The sequence below is a fragment of the Paramormyrops kingsleyae genome, chromosome 6 (genome assembly GCF_048594095.1).
Source record: "Paramormyrops kingsleyae isolate MSU_618 chromosome 6, PKINGS_0.4, whole genome shotgun sequence".
NCBI lineage: Eukaryota > Metazoa > Chordata > Actinopteri > Osteoglossiformes > Mormyridae > Paramormyrops > Paramormyrops kingsleyae.
The window spans coordinates 1,387,772-1,411,736 of record NC_132802.1 but is presented as its reverse complement, the minus strand read 5'-3'; the positions used below and the strand labels follow the sequence as shown (position 1 = coordinate 1,411,736).

The window sequence follows — 23,965 nt, the reverse complement described above, 5'->3', positions numbered from 1 at the left end:
GTCTGAAAGCCTGAGTGTCACGCCAGATGTGCGAGAGCTGGCAACCCTGTAATAATGTTGGTAACTCCTTCTGTTCACAGACAACTGAAGTAAATCTCCAAAACATCAAAAATAAAGACAGTGGATAAGCATTTCTGAAGAAATACATCCTGTCTGCCTTTGACACAGCAGTCAGAGTAAGTGTGGCTCTCTATGAGTCAGGCTTCTCCTCCCTTATGCTGCCTGGCCTCCTAATCTGTGACTGAGCCTCAGAGGCTCGTCCCCCCCCCCACCTCCACCCATCCAGGGATTCCACTGCCTCCACTCACCAGGACTCGCTGTGCTCTGCAGGCTGCCTCGCTTCCGGAAAGGGGACTTGGGCTGCGATCGGCCCTGAAGAGGGTGAGTGGACATGGTCCTGCTGGTGGGACGGAGGATGTATGAAGGCAAGCGAAGTCCCTAGGACGGAGCAGGCGGAAGGCAAGGCTGGGTGCTGTGCTGGGTCTGTTAAGGATGCTCGGACTGGTTCTCGTGCTACTGCTGGGTTGGGTACCAGTGAGGTGTGGGAGGCTGCCATGGAAACAAGCCGCAGCCTCGGGCTGGTCAGCTCCTCCTCCCTCCCGCCCCTAGGTTTCAGTGTTTGTGTGTGTGTGTGTGTTTGTGTGTGTGTGTGTGTGCGCGTGAGTGTGGGCGGAGGCTAAGGAAAGACCGCCCTCTGGTTCCTTCGGTTGTGCCTGTCGTTGCTCTGGCAACGGTAGAGCAGAGTGATGAGAGACGGGGCCTGAGAGAGCAGCTCCCATGTCTGGTGGCAGAGCACTGGGTATGGGGGGGGGGGGCGACAGGAGGGCAGGAGAAAGGCAGATGGGCAGGGGGCAGTTCTTAGGCTCAGTCGGAGATCAAAAATAAAAAACCTGCATAGGAAACAACCCAGGGAACTGAATGGGAACTGAGAAGATTTTTAAAAAGAGCTCATCTCAGACACAGGGGCTAAGCAGACACTGTGATTTAGGGCATGGAAGGCGTCCCCAGCCATGCCGATCTACCCACAGCATTCCTAATCCTTAATAAATACATGCATAACCTGGAAAAGTGTATGATGCTCTATGCAGCATTCTCAAGCACCACACCCCATGGCATTATGCCGGTAGCCATGATGGGGTGAAAAGACCTTTCTTCATTTTAATAAAAACGGATACCGAACAAACGATAACAAATGCCAGATTTGTTGCTATAAAGATGAACTTAGCTGAAATTTAATCATGCAAAATCTTACTATAGTGTAGTGTTGTAATACGTCTGTGGAACCGTGTTCATCTCCCTCCAGAATGACTGGTGAAGGTGACATCGTCACTTTATGAGCCGGATGTTCATTCACTCAGGCTGTAACAGGTCACTTCCCTCAGATGATGATCTTAATTTCCAGTCCCCCCCCCCCCTTTATTTCTCTTCACTATTTCACTCTCACACTCTCTTCCACATGGGAACTGAAGTATGAGGTCAGTGTGGCCCAGCAGCCATAAGAGAAACACCTTTAGAATGCATCTCCTCTTACCTCAGTGACCCTCAAATTCTGCTCCATACCTTATTCCAAGCACCCAGAGCCTGAGTGCCTGTGATCAGAAGGTTGGTGGTTTCAGTCGGCAGAACAGAAAGGCCGTTAACCCGCAGCTCCAGGGGCTCAACACGCTGGCTGACCATCCACTGTGACAATCAAGCTTGCTCCCTCTGTGTGTCTCATGGAGAGCAAGATGGGGTAAGTGAAAAGAGAATTTCCCCATGGGGATTAATATAGTATATATTCTAAAATAGACATTGTAACTTAACCGAAAAATGTCAGAATGTGCTACAAGAAGTAAAAGCAGATCGTCTGCGGTCTGGCAGTGGTGTGCATCCTGGATGATGTGTCATCAAATGCTTTTTTCTGAAGCGAGACATGAGATCACTTTAATAGCCATACTATTTGTTGGCGACTCTATGTGTCACCTGAGGGGTTCCAACAAAAAAACTCCAACTGAAGAAAAGGTCATACGTTCTTTGTTTAGATTTTTTTGTGCTATTGCACAAACTGAAAAATAAACGCAAAAACCAGCATAAAAACAAACACAATTTGAGAACAAATGTGCAACTCCCACAACAAGAAATGTGAAAGGTCTCCCTCTTGTGGCAAAAAATCAAATTGCCCTCACAACTGATATTACACAAATATTTCAATAAAATATTACATTCATTCATTCATCTTTGATACTTCTTGATGTATACAGGGTCATAGGGGGTACAAAGCCAGTCCTGGAAACAACAAGCACAGGGCAGAGAATGACCCAGGGTGGGGCAATATTTAATGAAATGGATTCAATGTATTAATACCAGTTAGTGGTAGCGCAGTGGCAGAGTGGTTTAGCACTGTCGCCTGACACCTCTGGGGCCAAGGTTCCATGTGTGTGGAGTTTGCATGTTCTCCCTGTGTCATTGTGGGGTTTCCTCTGGGTTCTCCAGCCTCCCCCCACAGTCCAAAAACATGCCGAGGCTGATTGGAGTTACTAAATTGCCCGTAGGTGTTCCTGTGTGAGTGAATAGTGTGTGAGTGTTCTCTGTGATGGGCTGGCGCCCCATCCTGGGTTGTTCCCTGCCTTGTGCCCTGCGATGGGTTGGCGCCCCATCTTGGGTTGTTCCCTGCCTTGTGCCCGTAGCCTCCGGGACAAGCTCCAGACCCCCCACGACCCTGAAGGAAGGAATAAGAATTTTATGTATTTTTAGGAAGAACTGGAACAAAAGACAGCTGCATTGATGTCAGCACAAAGGAGAAAAACACAACACACAGAGACAAAAAAGGCATCGGGGTTACAGACTCAGGCACCTGAGTCTGGGCGCATGTTCAGGGGCAGACAGGGAAAAAGGCATGTCACCTCACCTGGGCCTGCACATCCACATACCTACACCTGCACATCCACATACCTACACCTGCACATCCACATACCTACACCTGCACATCTGCACATTTACATCTGCACATCCACATACCTACACCTCCACATCTGCACATTCACACCTGCACATCCACATACCTACACCTGCACATCCACATACCTACACCTGCACATCCACATACCTACACCTCCACATCTGCACATTCACACCTGCACATCCACATACCTACACCTGCACATCCACATACCTACACCTGCACATCCACATACCTACACCTCCACATCCACATACCTACACCTCCACATCCACATACCTACACCTGCACATTCACATACCTACACCTGCACATTCACATACCTACACCTGAACATTAATGCCTGCACATTCACACCCCCTTCCTGGGTGTAGAAGTCCTTGTAAGAAAGTAGCTGCATGTCCTTACATCTGGATCTCATTGTTTTTATGGGATGGCATTCGCAATGCCATGTGATCTCCTGCTACACAGCGGGCTGTAGCCCTGCAGGTGCCCCTGTCTGCCCATCCATGGTGATGTTGTGTCTGGCATGGCAGTGCATAGCCACCATATTCAGCTTTAGAAAAATGACTTTATTTTCGTAATGCACACTTTTGCCAAAGGTTTTAAAGCTGACCGAAGATGCCCAGTAAAGTGAAATCATTGAGGGTCAGAACCTCCCGCAGCAGTAGGTACAGGTACCTGGTTACTCTCCTGGCTCCTGGGCCTTGCGTTTGGATGTCATTCATGCTAAATTATTATCTGAAGACACCAGCTGTAGTGCCTTGATCATTTATAAGGACACAAAGGTTTCAAAATTCAAGTGAATGAACTCAGCTATCTGTACAGGTTCTCCTCCATCATTGTACCTAGTGCCTGTTAGCAAAATATTACCATCTGGCAGCATAATCTGAGGCCTACTGAGGTTGATCTGTGACCATCTTGTAATCTTGTCATCAGATCAACAGTACTGGGCCTTTCCCATGGTGCAGTGGGAGAGGCAGGGGGTCGGCTAGAGAGCATAATGGGATTGGGGCTGATGAATAGGAAGATGCCCTGATTAGCTTGCTATGTTCCTACTGGAAGCATTTAGAGATTTGAATCCCTTACAACTGCCATTGGCAATAAGACCATCTGCCCACTTGAAGAAACGGGGATTTACTTATGTGCTTCTTCTTGTTTTGCTGCAGAGTGGGTTTGGGATTACCAGCAATATTTTAAGAGCAACATTCAGGCTGAGACCCCCCTCCCCCCCGGTTGAGGAATGAACCACACCTGTGCAAGACGCCCCCCGCCCGCCAGTATATGACAGGTTACAGACACATACCCTGTACCAGCAGGTGACATGGCTGCATCAGGAAAACTCTTCTCTGTTCAGCCTTCCTGTACATATTTTGGATTATGGAAATGCAATAACCATTGTCCGGGCCCCTAAAGGGGGTCTGTCGGAGTCCTGGACTAACATTCTCACCATTGGGTTCTAGGGTTCTATTTCCACAGAACCTTAGACATGGGCGTAAATTATGGGGGGAATGGGGGGGCTGTAGCCCCCCCCAATAAATCAAAACCAGCTAATACAACCCACCCCCCCAATAATCATGTTTCCCTCGTAATGGGTGGAGACCTCAACCCCCCCAATGTTCCAGCCAAAGTTACGCCCTTGACCTTAGACTTCTGTCACAAGTGTTTAAGACACAAAGCAAATTTAGCAGCTGCTGTCACTAATAGCTATTTTATTGCTCAGCGCCACCCTATAACGCCAATGTATAATGTGCTTACTAATTGGGGTATTGCATAAAGTTTTGGGGTCATTCATAATTTATGAGGAATACAGTTTCACACACTCATAGGCACATTTTCATAAATTATTTATATGCCGCTTTTGTAATGTGGTTTTTATGCACCCATTTAGTAAAAGTGTCCAGTCGAATTTTACAAATGGGGCTCTTGGCTTCTATGTCGTCTGAGACCAAACCAAATGAAACAACATACATCTTCCTGCTTGGAACAAAACATACAGATACACCAAGAGGCCAAATGTTCAAAGGCAAAAAGGACACAAACTTGGTTTGTTTAGTCTACCAAGGATTACGATAAGCTGAAAAAGAGCAATCTTTCTTTTGCAGCACGTTTTAAATACCATCCACAAAACAGAGATGTGTGTGTGTGTGTGTCGGGGGGGGCATCACACCATTTTGTACACCATACATCCAGGATCAACAGATACATGTATAGTTTATTTAAAAAATTTAAAAAAAAAACATTATTCAGAAATCTATAAATATATGCATGCACTTCTGCATTTTCAGTACTGATTTTTGTCGCCTGTACAATGCAAAAAGACATGAGACATGGTTTTTTATTCAAGATTCAGTCATTTCTTTCGAATGTCATTTGGTGTCAGACTGCAGAGTAAGCAGCATGCAGCTGGAGTTACGGTCGACTTCAAAGCCCCAGCACTGGTGTGATTAATATACCAATCAGAGGATCCACACAGTCAGCCTTCCCTTCCATACAGGACCTCAGAGCCCCAGTCCAGTCAGCTACATACTGCCCCCTCAGGCTGCTGGGGAAGCACACAGGCATAGGGGCAATAAAAATGAGTCAAATTCATTAAGAAAATAAAAATGTATTTATTTATTTATTGTAACATTTTTTATGCATTTTTCTTGAACTTGTAGACTTTGTGTAGGAATGCTCCATCTCACCACAAAGTAAAGTGGCTCTTATTTAGGGACAGCCTCCAAGCCATTCAGTCAGACATTTCCAACCGCTTGTCTGGCTCACGCTCGGAGGGGTGAGACACTTAATCCCCATTAATGTTTCTGCTCATTCCAGCCATCAGTTTCTTGGAGATCGTCAGCTAACATATTAGTCAAGAGAGTGTTTGACTAAGTTAACACATTGATGCAGTTTTCCAGCTGCTTCTACATGAATTTAATTGAAGTCAGTGAGTAAATTCCACAAAAATAATGTGCCCAGGCTGTGCTCTTGGACATAAATGTCAGGTGTTTGTTATGGAAAATTGTGCTCCCGGTTGGAAAATGTTTTGGAGACAGTAGCAAAATATTTGAGTAATGCTTCATTTGAAATAATAACCATATGCGAACATATTCCAGCATGCCCGAGAACTCCAGCGTTAGCTGGTTTGGCATACTGGCTCCCTCTGTCCCGCCTTTGTCCTTGGGGTGTAATTGGATCGGATCATCCATACCGGGAGATCAGGGAGTGAAAAAGCCTCCACAAGAAACCTAAGAAATGCAGTTCAGTAGAAGAGAATTAAGGGGAGAGAGCTGGTGGCTCTGTCTGCTCAGCAGTATCTGTCTGGCTGCCTTCCCGTGGAGATCACTGGCCTGAGTGTCACCTGCCCACCCGCCAGGCTCTGCCAGCATCGGCTACCTGACCTTTTGGTCACTGTCACCCCCCTCGTCCTCCAGCTACAGCATTTTACCCCCCAGAAGTGGTGCAGCCACATATGCTGTAAAATCCAGGCACTCTCATTTACTCAGGAAGGGGAACAAACAAAACTCCAGCAGGATCTCATTCTTGGAGGCCATTGATTTGGAAGGAGAAGACGAAGAGGTTGAGATGGGCAGCGGGGCAAGTGCAGAGGACAAGAAATCCAAGGAGCTGGAAAAACAGCTGCAGGAGGACGCTGCCAAGGAGTCCAGGACAGTGAAACTGCTGCTGCTGGGTAAGGATGCATAGGGGGATGCGGGCTGTGCTGCTGAATGCCCAGGGGGCGCTAACTGAGGACTGTGCTGCTGAATGCCCAGGGGGCGCTAACTGAGGGCTGTGCTGCTGAATGCCCAGGGGGCGCTAACTGAGGGCTGTGCTGCTGAATGCCCAGGGGGCGCTAACTGAGGGCTGTGCTGCTGAATGCCCAGGGGGCGCTAACTGAGGGCTGTGCTGCTGAATGCCCTGGGGGCGCTAACTGAGGGCTGTGCTGCTGAATGCCCAGGGGGCGCTAACTGAGGGCTGTGCTGCTGAATGCCCTGGAGGCACTAACTGAGGGCTGTGCTGCTGAATGCCCTGGAGGCGCTAACTGAGGGCTGTGCTGCTGAATGCCTAGGGGGCGCTAACTGAGGGCTGTGCTGCTGAATGCCCAGGGGGCGCTAACTGAGGGCTGTGCTGCTGAATGCCCAGGAGGCACTAACTGAGGGCTGTGCTGCTGAATGCCCAGGGGGCGCTAACTGAGGGCTGTGCTGCTGAATGCCCAGGAGGCACTAACTGAGGGCTGTGCTGCTGAATGCCCAGGGGGCGCTAACTGAGGGCTGTGCTGCTGAATGCCCAGGAGGCACTAACTGAGGGCTGTGCTGCTGAATGCCCAGGGGGCGCTAACTGAGGGCTGTGCTGCTGAATGCCCAAGGGGCGCTAACTGAGGGCTGTGCTGCTGAATGCCCAGGGGGCGCTAACTGAGGGCTGTGCTGCTGAATGCCCAGGGGGCGCTAACTGAGGGCTGTGCGGCTGAATGCCCAGGGGGCGCTAACTGAGGGCTGTGTGGCTGAATGCCCAGGGGGCGCTAACTGAGGGCTGTGCTGCTGAATGCCCAGTAGGCGCTAACTTAGAGCTGTGCGGCTGAATGCCCAGGAGGTGCTAACTCAGCTCTAAAAGTAAATGGGGTGACTAAGCTGGTCCTAAGAACATCACTGCACAGTGTGAAAATGAAAAAGAAACAAAGAAATGTACATAAAAGATGGACTTGACCCATTTAAACTGTCTGATGTGTTTTTGCACAAGATTGCAAGGTCTATGACTAAATTAGCATGAGCTAGCTTCTGTGGTGCCTTGGCAAAGCCTTTCAACTTGGCAGAATTTATTTGAAATGCAAGTAAATTATATGCATTCAACTTCAGTACAGTGGTTCCCTCTATCAAATATATTTCAAATGCATCAGCAATGTCATAGCAATAAAGAGGAAAACATAGCTGCAATCCTTAGCTATGCAATTCAAAGTAGAAGCGTTTTTTGTAAAAGTGAAGTAAATGTATTGGATCATTGCCTTTGACGGCTTATTCGTTGTCAGCTTAATATCGGGCACAGAGGTAAGTACTGCAGTAGTGTATCCGAAAGGAGTGGATCAGAGGAGAGCACTGTGTCCTCACTCTTCCTGGTTTGGATGTTCGGTTCCTCTGTGTATGTGAGTGTTACTTGGGTTAATGGGTGTCTTTAAATTCCCCATAATGTGTGAGTGCGTGACCTGCGATGGACGGGCATCCTAACCCTAACCCTAACCCTAACCCTAACCCTGCAGTCTCTGGGGTAGGATCCACACTCCCTGGGACCCAGTATTGCAGGGTTCCCCAATTCCGGTCCTGGAGGCTCAATCTTTCCTGCTCAAATACACCATATTCAGCTCGCCAGCTAATTGCCAGCTTTAGTAGGTGTGTTTGAGCAGGGAAACCTGCTCATTGTGTTGGGCTGGAATTGGGGAACCTTGCTGTATCAGATAGAGGTTAATGAAGCTGGATGTAGGTAAGAAAGCATTTCTGATTTCAAGAATTTCTGATTAAGCTTGTGATAATCTTTACCCTTTCATTGCACTAAGAACCAAAACATTACTTATATTACATCGTACTTTTCCTAAAGGATCAGGTTACAATGTGACACAAAAAGCAATAGCTGAGAATGTTTTGATTGCACTTATTTGGTCCTTTGGTGGGAGTGATTTACACGGCTGATATTTTGCTTTAATTTACTCATTTATATATCCAGAGCTTCTCCATTATATGTCAGTGGGATACAGAAGAGCAGGCCTGTCTCCTGTGACTTCCACCCCGCTTGCTTTCTGGTTCCAAACCCACATTCCAGTGGCTGTACTACCTGGACTCTTCCCCTCTGCACTGCACTGTACAGCAATAGGCACAGTGCCGCATGGACACTGATGTCAGCCTGACAGAGAGGGCTCCTGGTGGATAATGATGACATCATATAAGGGCTGGAGGAGCATGGTTAAAGGTTAAACCTGACTGAGGTTTCCGACCAAGCAGATGGCAACTAGCAACTCTGTAATCTGGCTTATTAGGCTTGTGACTAACGGACTTTCATCTCACAAATAGCCGTTGACCTACAAAAGAAATAGTCACAATAGCCAGTCATTTCTTGCCTATATTCTCTCCTGTGAAACAGATTTTTCAGCTAACAATGAATGTGTCACTTTCACAGCCACGTTCACATTTTTGACAACAGTTAATGATTCCATAAGTATTCAGACACCAAGCCTCAGCTGTCAGTTGAGTTTCGTGAAAGACGAGGCCTCTCCTTCCATAAATCTCAGGGTGTTTTAGACCAAAGTCTACTGAAATCTTAGCTATTCTTTTGATCAAAGTCTCCAGTGAAGATAATAACAATTATTTATGACTTTCTGCAGCTCATTTAAAGTGCGCTAACCTGTTAACCTGTTAGATGAGTAAAGGAGCATCAGTGGTCACCACATAAGATTAGCATCTTTAGTTAAACAAATTAATTCTATATCAAGTAAGAGAGGCCTCCAAATAACTGCAAATCAGGATATTACAGTCTTGTAGACATGGTAGGGTAGGGTAGAAAAATGTGAAAGATTGGTTGTGGACAAGAAGAGAGATGATGAGAAAAGTGCCCTATAAACCAGAAGAAATCCCTGGACAAGGCCTCTGGAAGCCAGTGCCACGCTTTCCCTGTCGTCATGTCACCCCCAGTTGCCTGTTGGTCTTACTGATCGTAATCGCCTTTCCCCCGTCTCGGATAACCTGGATTACTCCTTCTCATCCAGTGATCCCATGCTCTCCCATGCTCTCTCCTCCCACCGCTGCAGTCCAGCAAGTGTCCTCAGGACATGACTGTCTGGGGGGGGGGGGGCATTTAGGGTTCAGATGACCCGCTGCTGAAGGGAATGGCAGCGTGACTCATCACTTGAAACTTTGAAATGCCAAAGGAAATAAGAGCAACATACAGCAGGACCTCAACACAAGCCGAGGGAAGGAATGAGCAGGTGAGACGGCTAAAGATGTCGGGGGTATAGCCAGGCAGTCTGAGCCCCCCCCACCCCCTGACCTGCAAATTCAGGCAAATGGCTGAGAAACTGCACAGCAGAGGAACTACAGGAAGCACCTTAATATTTATTGTTAAGGAACGAGGGGCAAGAAGTGCAAGGAGTTATAAATGATACTATGAACTCCAAGCTGAGACTGAAATACAAGAATTAGATGATACTCACAAGAAGGGTTAAGTTCATCCATCCATCCATTCATCCATCCATCCATCCATCCATCCATCATTAACAAATATGTCAGAAAATATTATCTTCGGGCATCTTTTTTTCTACTTGTCCTACAAATACAATTGTCTCAAAATCCATTAATGGTAATGTGCATCACACCAAAATAACTACTTTGTTATCCGCAGGGTGGATAAAATACAAGTTAGATGAAGCTTCAAGTGAACAGTTTCTGTTTACAAAATTAGCAGTTTCCTCTGAAAAAATATCATGCAAAACATGACTGTTATTTTTATAGGCCTGTGTTTCTGTGGCCTCCTGGCCGGTATCAGGGGCCAGGTATCGGTGCTTCCCTGCGCAGATGTTGTTCAGCAGGTGAACCTTTCAGAAAGTACCCAGATTAAATTCCTTTATTAAAACTAGCATGCAGGGCCACTGTGGGCAATGGGAGTGACTACTAACGAAAAATAATGCCAGTGAATGATGAATTACCTCTGCTGATGAATTCCTGCTTAGTGGGAACACAGAAGCTCAGCAATTACCTGGAACGGAAAGAGCACAGCGTATTACAGCGTCTTACACTGTCCGATATCCTTGATGCCTATGAGAGTTCAGTGGCAATTACCCTCTGGTGTTTAGACCATTTCACCCAAATTCCATCCAATGAGCTTGACTAGATGTGAGGTAATAAACCACCGCAGAATGGACACTCGCAATGACTTGCATCGGGTGATGCTACATTTTATGCTTGATGTGTCACTGAAGCAGTTCAGATGAAGCGACGTTCTCACGGGAGCACCATCATGGAGCATCGTGAGCAGGAATCTGCAAGACCAGGACCAATTATGAGCTCTGTGTGATGGGCCTTGATTAGCCTGTGTGCAAGAGATATTGATTAAATCTCCTCATTTAGCAGGATTGCATTATTTCCTAAGCAGGAGATATTGATTACATATAGGCTACTTGGTTAGATGGTTGTGACTAGTTGCTAAATGAGAGATTACTGTACGTGTTCTGGGCCCCCAGTCAATAAATGAATGTGTGAGGAAAGTGATTTAATTAAAGCAATTTAGCAGAGATCAGGATCCCTGGTCGTCTGCTGCACTTAAATGCTGTTACCTTAGTCTAAAAAGGTAAAAAAAAATCTTATAATATTTCATAAAATCACATAATTTATGAAATATTGATCTATTGGTGTGAATTCCTGGCTGAAAATCATATACATCTTCTTCCCGCTGGACCACCAGCATAGATTATTGAACGAACAAGTCAATCTTATGATGACTGATGCTACACATATTACAGTTTTTCTCGATTGCTAAAACACTATAACCAATCTTTTGAACTAAAATTTCAAAACCATAATGCTATTTTTCAAAAAGCACACCCATTTCCCTGAACTATAAACACTATTCCCCTGCTTTAACACATGAGTCAAATTTGGTGAACTGTTACTGCAAAACTCTACACAGAAATCCCTACATTTTTCAGTGCTTACACCATGTGGTCATTTAGAAAGCACTAGCATTCAATAATGTTAACTTAAGTCAGCAGAGTTTAAGCTCAGTTAGCACACAATTAACCAAGTGGAAACACTAGGAGTCAAAATTTATCACACACCAATCAGAAACTTTGATGGATAGATAAAAGGGCCAAAGTCAGCTCATTCAGGTTTGAAACAATGGATCCAAAGAGATGCAAAGGAGGAGGTCGAGGAACAGGAGTAGAAGGAGGTCCAGGACATCAGGGAGGACGAGGTGGAGGAGGAGGTGGAGGAACATAATTGGCCATCTGGCTATTGTACATGTCCCTAGTCAGCGTGGAGGGAATGTCACTATGTGCGCAGCCATCAGCCAATGAGGGGGACTCCACCGCCATGCCATTCTAGGACCCTATAACACTATGCTTCTCCTTGCTTTTCTTGATGGTCTAAGACAACATATGTTCCAGCTGGACTACAGGGAACCAGCACAGCCAGAGCAGCCTCACTACGTTGTTGTAGTGAGGCTGGATAACGTCAGCTTCCATCGCGCTGCTCTGGTTCATGACTGATTTACCAATAACCCAAGGTTTTCTAACATCTTTCTGCCTGCATACTCTCCCTTTCTAAACCCGATAGAGGAGTTATTTTCGGCATGGCGGTGGAAAGTGTACGACAGAACCTTATGTCCGTGTTCACCTCCTCCAGGCCATGGAAGAAGCCTGCCTAGACATATCAGTAGATGCATGCCAGGGGTGGATCAGGCATGCATGAGGATTTTACCCCCGCTGCCTGGCTAGGGCCAATATAGCCTGTGATGTGGATGAGATTCTCTGGCCTGACCCAGACAAAAGACAGGATGCTGAGGTGGAATAATGTTTTTGGTGTGTGTTGTACTGTATAGTACATGAATAAAAATGTGTCACTGTATATACATTGGTTGCGTCTTTTGTGTTCATCATGTGAAAAGATTTTTGAGGGGAAGAACCACAAGCAACATAACTTGCCAGTTTTGGCAATAATGTTTTTAATTTATTGCACCAATGTGTAAGATTATGTTGTTGTGTGTGTGTTTTTGAGGCCTTGTGTGTGATGTCTGTGGGCAAAGTTTGGTTTTTCAGCAACAGTGAATGGTTTTGAGTGTAGAGCTTCATTTTGACCTGAAAATACGATGTTTGGGAAATTGGGTGAGACGTTATGGATTTGTGTTTACTGTTTTGAGAATACGAGGCATAGTTTCAAGAAGTGTGTTTAAGCAATCGAGAAAAACTGTAAGAACTCCATTTTTTAATAGTATTTTAAGAGAGTGAGACTTTGCGTCATAGAAATTTCAGATTTTTATTGAGGAAAAAAATGTCTTAACTTGATGTAAACAGTTATGTAGTGATTAGTACCACTGTGCTGCAACACGGGGCAACTTGTGTGTGTATATGGATTTAGAAGTGATGTCCTGTCATGGTGAACTGGCCTGGAAGGAAAAGCTGGATTGTGACTGATGAGATTCCTAATCTCAGTAGGGGCTACCTGGCTCACCTGAGCTTTAGACACGGATGTATTACCTTGTTAAAAAGGTGAAAGGTTCCGTGAGCTCGTGTGCTGCTTGTAACCTGGAGGGCTATGCTGTCTATTGACAGGTTCCGGATACAGCTCATTTAATTAGCAATCTTCTCAGAGGCTCTACTGCTGTTCCCTTAAAGGTTCCACAAATCTAATTGGGACACTTTGCACTAATCTAGTTAGCAGGTCCAGTTTTTAGCCACAGTACCAGATCCAGGACCTCATTTGTCTAATTGCTGCATGGTAATGATGCATTCGAAGGGCCCCTAATGGTAAGAAATGATACAAGGCATCATTAGGCTCTCATTTTTGGTTCAGCATAATACAGGCATAAAGACTAAAGATTCTTCAAAACTAGTCATTTTACTTGCGCTCATGTCAGTATGTCTAAAGTCCTTCTTGTACTTCTTCTGAAGACAAATGAAAAATGTGGTTACCATGATAACCATTCTGCATCTGATCTGCATACTAACTCTTGAGGGTAGTTTTCTATATGTCCGGTGAGAAGAATGGTTCAGCATCACACCTGAAATTCTGAAAATCCTTTCCTCCCCCCAAAAAACTATTTATGGATGAAAGTTGAGGGTCAGCGTCGTGTTGAGTTAGTGTTGCAGAAAAAGCCCTCAGTGAATTGAAGCTGAATAGCATGTGTTGTTTTGCAGGGGCTGGTGAATCTGGAAAGAGCACCATTGTAAAGCAGATGAAGTAAGTGTGAGTCCTCGCCCACACCAGCAAGAAGAGACTTCAGTAGCAATGGGGCTAATAATACAGTTATACATAAAGTATCTATTAACACAATAATACAAAAAGTAGCAATTGGGCTAATATCACAGTAATAATCAAAGTAGCAAGTGGGCTAATGGCACAATAATACACAAAGTAGCAAGTGGGCTAATAGCACAATTATACACAAAGTAGCAAGTGGGCTAATAACACAGTAATAATCAATGTAGCAAGTGGGCTAATAACACAATAATACACAAAGTAGCAAGTGGGCTAATAGCACAATAATACACAAAGTAGCAAGTGGGCTAATAACACAGTAATAATCAATGTAGCAAGTGGGCTAATAACACAATAATACACAAAGTAGCAAGTGAGCTAATAGCACAGTAATGACCAAAGTAGCAAGGGGGCTAACAAGAAAATAATGGCCAGCATAGATAAGTTACTGTTACACATCAGTTGTATCTTGTGTTAATTGTGCTCATCAGTCAATAGGCCTTTGCAAAACGCCTATGATTAAATATGGATCTGCTGTGAAATTGTAATGACATGTTTCGCTTCACATCTCTTTGCTCCCAGACCTATTTTTATGAATTATGAATCCTGCGTACTGACACAGGAAACATTAATGTAAATTATGACCAGTTTAAAGTGTTGTAATTTAATGGAAATACGGGTGATACCTAATAACGTCTATAGTTACTAATGGTCTAACTCCGGGACAGCAAAGCCGTGCCTTGTTAGCTCTGCTGCTGGTTTATCTGATTCACCACCAGCGATGACCATCATCTCAGTGCTCCATATAATTATCTCCTCTCTCCACTTTTAATTACTCAGTTATTGATGTTTTGTACTATTTTATGTACTGAAATGGTCAAAACATCTGAACGTTTAATGTTTTTCCATCTTATTCAATACAGACAAAAAAAACACATGCTACATATTAAGTCAGAGAAGCACAAACAACCTCATCACTGTGGGAATTATACACAAATATTACAGTTTTTATTTGATTTTTAACTATTTCCATGTTTTTTAGTTAATGCGAGAAGTGGGTGGATGAATATTATTGCAGACACACTAAAAGTACGCTAATTACAGCAATTTTTGTCAAAAACCTGCTTATCCTGGTTATATATATTAACATTAACTTTGCAGATCAACCAAGGCGAGCTGCACAGGCATTAGTCTTCACTGCAAGTATATGCTGGCGTCTTCCTTCCACATTAGTGTGTGTGGAGGAAAAATGCAATTAAACATGTTGCCAGTAGGTGGGAGTATCAGAAGGTTCAGCCCGTGCTAAGGTTTCAGCCTGCTAAGGTGACCAATAAACACTGGAAGAAAACAGCAGTAGAAAGATGATTAAAAGGTTTTGAACACATTTAAAAAGGTAAAAGTGTTTCTTTTCCCACTTAGTTCAAAGATTCCATTAATTTAGCTAATATAAAGCTTTTATTAAAATAAACTTTGATTAAAAGAAACTCTAGTGTCTGGAAAAACAAAATTAAGAAGGTGATTGATTTCTGTGGCCTCATGCCGTTCATCACAGCCATGTAACCACGTGTCACTGTATGATTGCCACCACAGAATTCTCCATCAGGGTGGATACACAAAAGAAGAACAATTGGAGTTCAAGTCCATCATCTTCGGCAACATACTGCAGTCTGCCATGGCCATCATCCAGGGCATGTGCCAGCTGGGCATCGACTACGGGACTCCGGCCGCAGCGGTTAGTGCACACTGATGTATAAAAACAAGCATCGCTCTGCCCTGCACATTACTTCCCTATCCCATGCCTGTGCCCTGTCCTGCACATTACTCCACTATCCAATGCCTGTGCCCTGTCCTGCACATTACTCCCCTATCCCATGCCCATGCTTATCCTGTACATTACTCCCCTATCCCATGCCCATGGTTATCTTGCACATTACTTCCCTATCCCATGCCTGTGCCATGTCCTGCACATTACTCCCCTATCCCATGCCCATACATATCCTGTACATTATTCCCCTATTACATGCCCATGCTTATCTTGCACATTACTTCCCTATCCCATGCCTGTGCCCTGTCCTGCACATTACTTCAATATCCCATGCCTGTGCCCTGTCCTGCACATTACTCCCCTATCCCATGCCCATGCTTATCCTGCCTGTACATTACTCCCCTATCCCATGCCCATGGTTATCTTGCACATTACTTCCCTATCCCATGCCTGTGCCATGTCCTGCACATTACTCCCCTATCCCATGCCCATACATATCCTGTACATTATTCCCCTATCACATGCCCATGCTTATCTTGCACATTACTTCCCTATCCCATGCCTGTGCCCTGTCCTGCACATCACTTTCCTATCCCATGTCTGTGCCCTGTCCTGCACATTACCCCCCTATCCCATGCCCGTGCTTATCTTGCACATTACTCCCCTATCCCATGCCCTGTCCTGCACATTACCCCCTATCCATGCCCGTGCTTATCTTGCACATTACATCCCTATCCCATGCTCGTGCTTATCTTGCACATTACTCCCCTATCCCATGCCCTGCACATTACCCCCTATCTATGCCCGTCCTTAGCTTACACATTACTCCCCTATCCCATGCCTATCTTGCACATTACTCCCCTATCCCATGCCCTGTCCTGCACATTACCCCCTATCTATGCCCGTCCTTAGCTTACACATTACTCCCCTATCCCATGCCTATCTTGCACATTACTCCCCTATCCCATGCTTATCTTGCACATTACTTCCCTATCCTATGTCCGTGCTTAGCTTGCACATTACTTCCATATCCCAAGCCCGTGCTTATCTTGCACATTACTTCCCTATCCCATGCCCGTGCTTAGCTTGCACATTACTTCCCTATCCCAAGCCCGTGCTTAGCGTGCACATCACTTCCCTATTCCATGCCCGTGCTTAGCTTGCACATTACTTCCCTATCCCAAGCCCGTGCTTAGCTTGCACATTACTTCCCTATCCCATGCCCGTGCTTATCTCGCACATTACTTCCCTATCCCAAGCCCGTGCTAATCTTGCACATTACTTCCCTATCCCAAGCCCGTGCTTATCTTGCACATTACTTCCCTATCCCAAGCCCGTGCTTATCTTGCACATTACTTTCCTATCCCATGCCCGTGCTTATCTTGCACATTACTTCCCTATCCCATGCCCGTGCTCTGTCCTGCACATTACTCCCCTGTCCCCGCTTCATCTGTAGGAGGATGGTCAGAAGCTACAGAACCTTTCAGACTCGATTGAAGAGGGCACCATGCCTACAGAACTTTCCGACGTTATAAAGCGGCTCTGGAAGGACAGTGGGGTGCAGGCCGCTTTCGAGAGGGCCGCTGAGTATCAGCTAAATGATTCTGCTTCCTAGTGAGTATGTTGGAGGAGACTCCCATGGACACATGTAAATGGCGACTCAACTGCACACAAGACATCAATATAAGCTTTAAGCAGAGGTGAATAATTCAGGTCCAGACCAATATTTTGTTTCAGGGGTGGCATGCCGGTGCAGTGGTTAGCACTGTCGCCTCACACCTTCGGGAGCTGTGTGTGGAGTTTGCATGTTCGCCCCGTGTTGTCGTGGGGGTTTCCCCCACAGTCCAAAAACATGCTGAGGCTGATTGGAGTTACCAAATTGCCCATTGGTGTGCATGTGTGAGTGTGCCCTGTGATGGTTGGTGCCCCATCCTGGGTTAGTGACATTCAATTTGGCACTGTCATAGGAAGTCGTCTTTCTTTGTCGTCAGTTTGTCAAACTTCTGCCCTGTTGAAACACAAGTGAAGTAAAAAATCTGAGAGCAGGCCACACAAACTCATAGAAGAGGACCTGATCAGCCAGCATCGATACCCAGTCTGATTGGCAGGAAATCCCATTGTCGGTGTTCCAGTATGTAATGGAAGCCTTCCCAAGTTGAGTGGAGACTATTGTAGCCACAAACGGCAGCCCAGCTTCATATTAATACCTTCATAATTTCAGAATGAGATGTTGAACAAGCTGGAGTCAACATACTTTTGGCTATATAAGTCTATAAATTGTTTTGGACTGTTTTATACTGTATTTGTGTTGATAAAATCAAATTCACAATAATAACAATCATGAATTTGCACTGACATTGAAATCTACACATTTGTCATAGCTACCTGAATGACCTGGACCGGATTACCCAGCAAGACTATATGCCTACTGAACAGGACGTCCTACGATCTCGAGTGAAGACCACTGGCATCATCGAGGAGCAGTTCTCCTGCAAGGAGCTGCACTTCAGGTTGGAGACTAGGAGCTCTGCTCGTGCAGTTCTGCTGTAGTGCAACTCTTCTAAGAATGGTGACTTCTGGAATGTATCATGAGATAATAGCAGTAGAACCATGGTTAGTCCTACCTGTGTCCTCTTTCTGACAGGATGTTTGATGTGGGTGGCCAGCGGTCAGAGCGTAAGAAATGGATCCACTGCTTCGAGGGAGTGACTTGTATTATCTTCTGTGCGGCCCTCAGTGCCTACGACATGGTCCTGGTGGAAGATGATGAAGTGGTAGGTTCTGGATTTTTCTAGATCTGAACTGCAATGTAAAAATGCAGTGAACTCTGGGTAAAAGCCAGCTCACCCAAATTTCTAAGCTGAATTACGTATTCAAATCGCCTTGGTACTATATTCTGTCTCTGTTCGCACTAGAAATGTAGAAGAACTCTGTGTTTCTCCTCTCAGCCCAGCACACACCATATTCTCTCCACAGAACCGCATGCACGAGAGCCTCCACCTCTTCAACAGCATCTGCAACCACAGGTTTTTTGCTACCACTTCCATCGTGCTGTTCCTTAACAAGAAGGATCTCTTTCAAGACAAGATCAAGAAGGTCCACCTCAGCATCTGCTTCCCCGATTATAACGGTAGGTGTCCACTGGGAAGCCTGCTGAGAGGCTCATCAGACATGGTAGGTCAGGGGTGGGTTTTTGCTGCAACTCCCTAACTAGATTAGTAATTAGAGGAGTGATTAACTGAAAAGTCCTCACAACTGGGTTCGAACTGCTGATCTAAAGGTTATCCCAAAAACCAAAATACTACTTTGCTGATAAGATTGCCCACCCCTGGTCTAGAGTTACAGATATTATCGTGGTCATATGATCACAAGCATAAAGCAAACTGTTAGGGCTCTCTCAGGAAAGTGAAGTAAATTTAAGTAACAAATGTAATGAATTTTCTACATGCAGCACTTTTTTATCAACACCTTCCTAACACGTCCTAACAGGTCCCAACACGTACGATGATGCCAGCAACTACATTAAGCTTCAGTTCCAGGACCTGAACATGAAGAAGGGAATTAAGGAGATCTATGCCCACATGACCTGTGCCACAGATACGGAGAACGTCCAGATTGTGTTCAATGCCGTCACAGACATCATCATCAAGGAAAATCTTAAAGACTGTGGTCTGTTCTGAGCTAGAACAAGAAGGTAAACCGGCATTTGTTTGTGCCATAAAGAAGTAGAATATTATATATGGACAAAACATTACACATTAAAATTTCATTACACGTTGTTAGCCGCTTTAAGTGTAACAGTCACTAACATCTCTGAGCAGTGGCAAATACTTTGTCAGTTTACTGCATGAATCTGTGGATTTTACATTAGTGAAAGAGTGACAAAGTGTAAATTCATTGTTTAAAGTTTTATTCACATTTAAGCTACAGTTCACTACCCAACTGAGCTTCGAGGTGATTTTGGTTGCAATTACCGCTCGGCGTCACTCCAAGCTGACATCTCAACTTTTGTTTCCTGTAGACGTCCCTAGGTCCCCTTTCTATCCTGATCAGACTGGCTTTACTTCAGAGTACTGTGATGTAACACTGGGACAGACGACCAACCCCTGATGATGATGTCACTTCCTCCCCAGAGACTCCACCTCTGAACAGCAGTCTTCCTCCATCAGACACAATAAGAAATGCAGTCATGCACCTTCCAGGGGTAAATGTAGCATATAATGAATGAACAAGAACATTCATCTATGAGGACAGTATAAAAATTCTCAAGAGACTCGCTTGACCAATGAACTTAGCCTCTTAACTCTGAGCAGTAAGTCATCCGTGTTGGCTGTTAGTAGCCTACTGAGAGAGCAGGTAAAATCTTGGTTTAGAGAAGCAACAAACATCCTCAGCCCTCTTCTTGTGGAAAACCAAACTGGACAACATAGCAGTATTAAAGAAAAAGGTTTTGAATAACTGCCTAACTTTTGCCCCAATAATGTTCAGTTTCTCTAAGACTACAAACAAATTTAATGCAAATAGTTGAAAAACATTCAATTTCAACGTGTAACATTCCCCAGAAGAAAACACTGTATGTAGGATGTATTTTGTAAATAAAATAGGTATATTCTCTATATTACTAAGAAAATATACTTAAATGTAAAATATTAGACATACAGCTTTGGTAAAAAATTAATGTGGAATGAACTCCTGCTTGTCCTGAATTGTATATCTTAGTGGTATAAAATAAAGATGCATTAATTGCATCGCATGTCCCAGGTCATTATCACCCTTTCATAATGTACATATATATGCATGCTAACTGCAGAAACACATCCTTGCTTTGTGATTCATAATGTCTTATAGTCTAAATTATAAAGGATCTATATAGCAGTGGTCTCCAACCTTTCTGACAGCACTGCGTATACTGAACACTGCGGCATCTCCCGTGGCCTCCTCCAGACTTGTCTGAAAGGCTTATTTTTTATATTTTTATCAAAAATGCATAATACACAAAAAGGGCAAAGCCATTTACGAAGAAAGGTCTCTTGATAGATTGCCGGCGTGAAGGTCTGATTGCCGCAATCGACTAGGACTCTCTGAGAGATGGACCTGTCGATGTCGATCGACTGCTTGCCGACCACTGCTGTATAGCATGTCATGGTCTTATGGCTCTACAAATGCAACATCTTTGGCGGACTCCTCTGGACTTGTTGGGAATGAATACTGTGGTCGATAATGCACACCACCCACAGGGAGCCCGAGAGAACACACACAGGCTTGCTGTATGTAACTTTGCACTATCTTGCAGAGTAATAAACAGTTCAACAGGGCCATTCAGGTGAAGTGCCCCCCCCCCCCCCCCCGGAAGGCACCACTACGGTTCACATTGCCAGAACTTGGATCTGCAGCCTCTTGACCAAAAATCGGAATTTCGGTGACCGAATGATGGATTGCTTTTCCCTGCTTGGAATTTGACTGTCAAAAGCAAGGCCAAATACGAAATAGAAGAAATGCTCTTGTAAGAATGAACTGCCTTTCACTGTCAGAACTAAAATGTCAAATTCCACCTGCTGCTGGTTGGACAAATGCTGCGTTTATGAAAAGTGCCCTAGTGCACCCATCACTGCATCTCTATATCCAGGTAAAAAGGAGGTTTCACTCGAATGGCCGTTAAACCGGGCCTTGAAAGAAACTGCAAGCAGCACACGCTTCCAAGGGGCACCAAGCGGCCCCGTTAAACGGCTCGTTACTTCAGTCCCTCTGGCTGTGCCTTTTATCTCAAATCAGAGTCCAGCCTTCAAAAGCAATAAAGCAGTAGCACCCGTGGGAGACCAGATCAGAGCCTGGTACTGAAATCCCAAATTTCCTGAAGCATGTGTCCTTCTGAACTTGTGTTACTTATCTATTGCTTTGAAGTGAATCAAACTGGATGTTTCATACACGCGATTCAGTGCAAAGAATCCTGGGATATGAGACCTTGTCATTCCACTATTAACCGCTTCACCACCTGCTGTCTGGTGAAAAGAACTGCAGCAAAATAGCTGAAATCATACTTGTCGACAGCACTAAGTGCTAAACAAACACCACATCACACTCAGAAAAAACAACAAAACACATTTATTTCTTTAAATTTTAAAAAATAACTGAACAATTTTCCCCCCCACAATGGCTACATACGTGGCACAAGATAAAGAGCATCAGCTGAGCGAATACAATGTCAGAGTGTGCCTCCATACTACTCGATCAGAGTGTGCCTCCATACTACTCGATCAGAGTGTGCCTCCATACTACTCGGTCAGAGTGTGCCTCCATACTACTCGATCAGAGTGTGCCTCCATACTACTCGGTCAGAGTGTGCCTCCATACTACTCGATCAGAGTGTGCCTCCATACTACTCGGTCAGAGTGTGCCTCCATACTACTCGGTCAGAGTGTGCCTCCATACTACTCGGTCAGAGTGTGCCTCCATACTACTCGGTCAGAGCGTGCCTCCATACTACTCGGTCAGAGTGTGCCTCCATACTACTTGGCCAGAGTGTGCCTCCATACTACTTGGTCTCATATTAGACGGCGCTTCTGTGCAGAGGAACTGAAGAACCGGTGCCATGGAAACCTGACGCTGATGTGCAGGGATCCAATCACAGGCTGGTGCGGTCACGTGCAGAAGGAGCCACCATCCTCAGATGTTGCAAAAAAACACACAAAAAAAGATGTTTTCAGTAGTAAGTTCCACACTAAGCGCTACTGGGATTGAAGAAAAAAAAAATCTATATCCATCACTGAATTGAAAATATCAAGCAGTGAACTCCACCATAAAGCCCATTTCTATATCATGCAGACATTCCGGGTTAAAAAACATCTAACAGCTGACTGTATAACAATTGGAATTAAAAACCAGACAAAAATGTTGTACAGGTGACAATATCCAAAAATATAAAAAAAACAAGGGGCTGTTTCTTTTCAGTCCAACGGCACAGATTCATATTCAGGCTGACTGACTGCCGGATGTGGAATGCATGGTCACAAAAATAAAACTGAATTCTGCTTTGGCTCAAAAGGTCAAGCAAATCACCCTCGTCCTGCATGCAGCCGTTTCCGGGGGACAGACAGACAATCAGCATTCACGCCTCATTCCTGATACACCCATTAGCAAATGTGTTTGAAAAGAATAGCCAAAACTAACCAAATGCTTAAGAAGAAATGTTTTAGACAAAACCAAAAATAAAAGCATTGCTAAAATTCCATATTTACAAAAGGCAGAGCGTGTCATGATACTGCAGGTGAAAGAGCTGAGAGGGAATTACATGTTAGATAGCTGTGCTTTCAATCTGGATTGAGGGGGGAAAAAATCGTTTTTTGTTAAGTATGCATAGTAATCAAATACTGAAGTGGAGAGGAACAGTCCACATTTAAACAGAAGTCTGGGCTGAAATGTAGGGAAAGTGTTTAGATTTCTTTGTCATCCATAAGAGTGCCAGACTGCTTCATGTGGCACTTAGCTTTCATGGAAACACATATTAATAATAATTACACTTAAGACACAGCACAGCTCTCTGAAGGTAACGCGGCGTACTTCCATCCTATTTACATAGCTCTGTCCTGCCAAACAAAAAGAGGACTGTCTCAAAGCAGTAAGGTTGGGGGGGGGGAATGTAGAAAGTTGTGCTGAGGCGCAGGGTGTGCAGCGTGGTCACTTGCATGGAACACCCCCGTTGACACTTGAGCCATGCCCGTTCACATGGCTGGCTGATGCTGCAGGGCTGAGATCCGGGGTGGCCTGTCAAGAGGGGGGAGAGGGCAGAGAAAGAGCAGTAATCAGATGACGCACATTCCAGCATGCAGGGGACGGCCGTCTTCTGGGGCACGCATGGGGGAGACTGAACTGTGTTATGAAAGCTGGAGGTTACTGAACGCTTCTGAAACAAAGACACCAGTAGGCAACAAGAGGAAGGACATGCAGGCTGGGCCGCCTCCCCCCTCAGCTGTGACCTCCGGCATCCTTGGGTGGGGGGGTCACTTCACAGAAACCATTTGTTTTGCCTACAATTACACCCGCAAGGCACAAAATGGAGACTCGCACAGCATGAAGGACAGAAAAGGCTGCCTCATATGCGGATCTGGGGGGTGGCAAGGGGTGGCTGTTGGCACCCCAGACTGAAACCTAGCCACCCACTGCCCCCCCCCCCCCATATTTGCATTTTTGTGGCATTTTCGTCTTTAACAGAATTACATTTCTATTAGCAGCGGAACTTTTCTCTACAGTTGCAAGACACCTGGGAAGCATCTAAACTGCGCACACAGACAGCAAAGGTTCGTCCTGTCTTTGTGAAATTCAATTCAATAA

At 45.1% G+C, this 23,965-nt stretch overlaps 3 protein-coding genes across 4 annotated transcripts in view; 1 reads left to right on the top strand and 2 right to left on the bottom strand.

Moving 5' to 3' along the window:
* Window positions 1–598, bottom strand: part of ampd2b (adenosine monophosphate deaminase 2b) — a 42,927-nt gene extending 42,329 nt beyond the window's left edge. For both annotated transcript variants that reach the window (XM_023793430.2, XM_023793431.2), the window contains exon 1: window positions 309–598. In XM_023793430.2, the coding sequence (XP_023649198.1) occupies window positions 309–393 (85 nt within the window). In that variant the 5' untranslated portion in view covers window positions 394–598. The remainder of the gene's footprint in view (window positions 1–308) is intronic.
* Window positions 599–6,000: 5,402 nt separating this feature from the next.
* gnat2 (guanine nucleotide binding protein (G protein), alpha transducing activity polypeptide 2) lies at window positions 6,001–20,365 on the top strand. The gene is made up of 9 exons (XM_072713322.1): window positions 6,001–6,611; window positions 13,812–13,854; window positions 15,463–15,604; window positions 17,094–17,251; window positions 18,019–18,147; window positions 18,282–18,411; window positions 18,614–18,767; window positions 19,127–19,331; window positions 19,659–20,365. The coding sequence occupies exons 1-8, from the start codon at window positions 6,506–6,508 to the stop codon at window positions 19,315–19,317; spliced, it is 1,053 nt and encodes a 350-aa protein (XP_072569423.1). The 5' UTR covers window positions 6,001–6,505; the 3' UTR covers window positions 19,318–19,331; window positions 19,659–20,365.
* Window positions 20,366–21,721: 1,356 nt separating this feature from the next.
* The window catches only part of gnai3 (guanine nucleotide binding protein (G protein), alpha inhibiting activity polypeptide 3), a 28,785-nt gene continuing 26,541 nt past the window's right edge, over window positions 21,722–23,965 (bottom strand). Inside the window, exon 9 of the mRNA XM_023793488.2 lies at window positions 21,722–23,398. The gene's annotated coding sequence lies outside the window, so the exon portion shown is untranslated. The remainder of the gene's footprint in view (window positions 23,399–23,965) is intronic.

Coding starts and splice junctions, on each gene's coding strand:
- gnat2 (XM_072713322.1), top strand. CDS start 6,506: ATGGGCAGCGGGGCAAGTGCAGAGGACAAGAAATCCAAGGAGCTGGAA. Junction 13,855..15,462: donor ACCATTGTAAAGCAGATGAA/GTAAGTGTGAGT, acceptor TTGCCACCACAG/AATTCTCCATCAGGGTGGAT. Junction 18,768..19,126: donor CTGCTTCCCCGATTATAACG/GTAGGTGTCCAC, acceptor ACGTCCTAACAG/GTCCCAACACGTACGATGAT.